At 55.5% G+C, this 3,779-nt stretch overlaps 1 protein-coding gene across 3 annotated transcripts; it reads left to right on the forward strand.

Moving 5' to 3' along the window:
* On the forward strand, positions 1 to 3,317 carry FAM214B (family with sequence similarity 214 member B). Of its 3 annotated transcripts, XM_006098713.3 has the most exons (8): positions 1 to 94; positions 341 to 1,315; positions 1,720 to 1,778; positions 1,971 to 2,076; positions 2,196 to 2,354; positions 2,569 to 2,637; positions 2,728 to 2,903; positions 3,040 to 3,317. In XM_006098713.3, the coding sequence occupies exons 2-8, from the start codon at positions 416 to 418 to the stop codon at positions 3,191 to 3,193; spliced, it is 1,623 nt and encodes a 540-aa protein (XP_006098775.1). In that variant the 5' UTR covers positions 1 to 94; positions 341 to 415; the 3' UTR covers positions 3,194 to 3,317. The 3 variants fall into 3 exon arrangements, with proteins under 3 accessions (XP_006098775.1, XP_014319807.1, XP_023618246.1); XM_014464321.2 differs by lacking the exon at positions 2,569 to 2,637; XM_023762478.1 differs by lacking the exon at positions 2,569 to 2,637 and having other exon boundaries at positions 2,749 to 2,903.
* Positions 3,318 to 3,779: the final 462 nt, after the last annotated feature.

Genomic DNA, 3,779 nt, shown 5'->3' on the forward strand with positions numbered 1-3,779 from the left:
GTGCAGCGGGCATGGACCAGACTACAAGCTAGGAGAGCAAGACATCAGTCGGAAAGAGGGAACACTCAGCTAGGCTTAAGGCCTCTTCACCGGGGTGAGTGCCAGAAAGAGGGAGGTGGAGCAGGTCCAGTAAGAAACCTGAGCTAAACATGTCACCCTCTCAGAAGCTCTGGAGTGGCTTCTGTATTCCATTAATCCATCTAGGGATCTGAACACCTTTATCCCCGCTAACCCTCAAGGTCACCTCTCCAGGCCAGGGAAGGACCTGAAACTCAGCTGGGAGGGAGAAAACTCATGGATTCCTCTGACCACCTTTTTTTCTTTCTCTTCTTTTGCACAGATGTCCCCAGACCCCCCAGCCCAGGCCCAGCATAAAGGCTGTGAGGGGGGGCCCCCCTGACACAAGGGGGTCTTCATGCGCCACGTGCAGGCGGAGCCATCTCCATCCTCAGAGCCAGAGGCTGGCCCTTCACAGCCTGCAGTCAGGCAGGGGGCCCGCCAGGGTGGCCTGCTCATGGGCTACAGCCCAGCAGGAGGGGCGACATCCCCCAGGGTCTACCAGGTATCCATCTTTTCCTCTCCAGCTGGTGCCTCTGAGCCTCACAGGGCCCTGAAACGGTCATCCCCACTTACTGAGGGTCCCCGGGAGCTGAAGAGAGGCCCTGGGCTGGGGGTCAGAGAGGGACAACCCCCTGAAGAACCATCTACTGTGGGGCCATTGGGCCCAGAGGGGCTGGGGCTGGGGCTGGGGCTGGGTGTGGCCAGCCAGCATTTCTGCCATCATGGCCTGTGTGTTGTAGAACAGGGAGGTAGCTCCACCTCACCTTGGACTTCAGGGGCCCAGAGTCTCCCCTGGCCCCCATCAAATGCTTCCTGCAATACTTTGCACACCAGAGACTGGGCTTCCCCAGATCCCGGGGGACAGGGGTCCCTTGGGGAGTCCCCAGGGCGAGCCCCTACAGGCCAGCTGCACACACTTGACACTGATTTGCACAGTCTTGCACAAATAGGGTGTAAGAGCCCAGTGGCTGGGGTGGGCAATGGGGGCAGCCCCTGGCCTAGGGAATGCCCTGGCACTGCCAATGGGCACAGTCCCGAGCACACACCCCCTGGCCCTGGACCTCCAGGCCCCTGCCCCACCAAGCGAAGGCTGCTTCCTGCTGGAGAAGCTCTGGATGTCAGCTTTGAGGATGAGGGGCCAGCCCCTCAGAAGCGCCGGGGAACCCTGGGTCACCCTCCTGCTGCCAACAGTTCTGATGCCAAAGTCACACCCTTCTGGAGCCACCTGCTGCCTGGGCCCAAGGAGCCTGTGCTGGTAAGCCAGGAGAGGAGGTGGTCTACTATTTTTTAAAATTTATCTTAAATTATAATTGACACAGTATTATATTAGCTTCAGCTATACGACATAGTGATGCAACATTTATATACCTTACAAAGTAATCACCACGATAAGTCTAGTACCAATCTGTCACTGTGCATAGTTATTACATTATGACTCTTCCCTATGCTATACGTTATATCCCTGTGACTTATTTTATAAGTGGAAATTTGTATTTCTAAGTCCCCTTCCCCTTTTCTGTCTAACCCCCTATCCTCCTCCCCTTTGGGAAAAGGTGAGGGCCCGGGGGAATGTTTCTATAGAGCTCGCGATGAGCCCCCCCTTCTCCAAACATATCTGGCCTCCACCCAATCCTTTTCTTCAATCTTTGTTCTCCATAGGATCCAACAGACTGCAGTCCTATGGGACGGAGGCTGAAAGGTGCCCGTCGCCTGAAGCTGTAAGTGGCCAGCTTCCCTCTTTGTCCTGTCCCTGGAAAATGGGGACAGAAGTCTCTAATCCTCTTTCTCACTCCAGGGTAGGGGACCCCAGGGCAGAAGCCCCGGGTAATGGTAAAGGGTGGGGCCTAAGAGCATGAGCAGACATCCCAGAACACCTCAAGCCAACCCACTGTGTATCCCTGCCCTACCAGGAGCTCCCTTCGAAGCCTCCAGAAGGGCCCAGACCTGCTGAGCCCCCCCAGTGCCTCCCCTGTTCCTACCCCCGCAATCAGCCGTACCCTGTTGGGCAACTTTGAGGTAGTTACCCCTGGATTCCATGATGGGGGAGTTTTGGGGGAAGTGGGATGGTGGAGTATGGCTTGGATGGATAAGGAGGACAGCTGGCATCTCTTTCAGAGTGTGTTTTCCCACCCTAGGAGTCATTGCTTCGAGGACGCTTTGCACCATCTGGCCACATTGAGGGCTTCACCGCAGAGATTGGAGCTAGTGGGTCCTACTGCCCCCAGCATGTCACGCTGCCTGTCACTGTCACCTTCTTTGATGTTTCTGAGCAAAATGCCCCGGCCCCCTTTCTGGTATGACCCGATGTCAACCCAAAATCAGCTCTTGAGGAGGAGGGATTGGGGGCATGAGGTATTCTTTAGGTGTTCCTCACCTAGAAAAGAGTCGGGGCAGTAGGGACAACTCTAGTGGGGGACAGGGCCAGGTCCCAGAGTGAGACTGTGGAGATGGATGGGTATTCAGGGCTCTCCCAATGCCCATAGGCTGATGGCTCTATGGCCTTCCCAGGGCGTCGTGGACCTGAGCCCCCTGGGGAGGAAGGGTTACAGCGTGCCCAAAGTGGGCACCGTCCAAGTGGTGAGTTTTCCCTGAGGGCGAGTGGGTGCGGGAGTGGGGAGAGGAAAACAGCCCTTTGGCCCTACCAACCTTGCTTGTCCTGCCCCCCAGACCTTATTTAACCCCAACCAGACTGTGGTGAAGATGTTCCTTGTGACCTTTGACTTCTCGGACATGCCTGCTGCCCACATGACCTTCTTGCGCCATCGCCTCTTTTTGGTGCCTGTGGGTGAGGAGGGAAATGCTAGCCCCACCCACCGTCTCCTCTGCTACTTGCTGCACCTCAGGTGAGGATAGGGCCCAGGGGCAGCTGGGGAGACCCAGGCATCCTTTCACCGACACATGTATCCCTTCCCCGAAGAGGATCTCTCCTTGCTTCTCTGCTGTCTGGATCCTTATTGCGGTCACCCTTTCCTCCCCCAGGTTTCGGAGCTCCCGCTCAGGCCGCTTAAGCCTGCATGGAGACATCCGCCTGCTTTTTTCCCGCCGGAGCCTGGAACTGGACACAGGGCTCCCCTATGAACTGCAGGCTGTGACTGAGGCCCCTCACAATCCACGTTATTCACCTTTGCCCTGATTGCCAATGCCCTGAACCATGTGGGCCAAGGACCAGCCCATCCTGCTCCATCCTGGACAAAGCAAACACGTGGAGAGGTGGCAAGAGACCCTTCAGGCTTGAATTAAAGCCCTCACCATGCTTATGCCCAAATTGATTATTTGGGTATTTAAAGCTTCTGATCCTTACCACGATCTGCCCTACTCTGGGTTCTCCACGTGCCTGCCCCCTCCCTTGGAATTTCCAGACGAGCTAGGGAGTGAGAGGAGGAACTGGAGGTACCCTGAGGTTGTCCCAAGTCCCCAGGCAAATCATGCCAACATTGCCTCCCTGCCCTAGGCAGGGGCCACTTATTATTTTATTTATTTTTAATTAATAATTTATTCGGATTGGATTGCCTTGGTAACCTCCCAAACCCAATATTTGGCATTGCTCCACCTTCTTTCCCACTCAGATATTGCTCCAATTTCAGGAATTGAAGAGGCTGATGTTGGGGCTGAAGGAGAACGGCTCTCCCTCAGCTGAGGGCAGAGAGGTTATCCCAGAAGGACTGAGTTACTAGCCAAACACTCACCTTCTCCTGTCCTTCCCTATATTGTTCACTTCC

The sequence above is a fragment of the Myotis lucifugus genome, unplaced genomic scaffold, assembly GCF_000147115.1.
Source record: "Myotis lucifugus unplaced genomic scaffold, Myoluc2.0 scaffold_246, whole genome shotgun sequence".
In the NCBI taxonomy this organism is placed as follows: Eukaryota; Metazoa; Chordata; class Mammalia; order Chiroptera; family Vespertilionidae; genus Myotis; species Myotis lucifugus.

Bases quoted from the DNA above. Each gene is read 5' to 3' on its own strand.
- FAM214B (XM_006098713.3), top strand. From the start codon at position 416: ATGCGCCACGTGCAGGCGGAGCCATCTCCATCCTCAGAGCCAGAGGCT. The intron at 1,779-1,970 runs GTAAGTGGCCAG...CTGCCCTACCAG, and splicing joins GGTGCCCGTCGCCTGAAGCT to GAGCTCCCTTCGAAGCCTCC. The intron at 2,355-2,568 runs GTATGACCCGAT...TGGCCTTCCCAG, and splicing joins ATGCCCCGGCCCCCTTTCTG to GGCGTCGTGGACCTGAGCCC.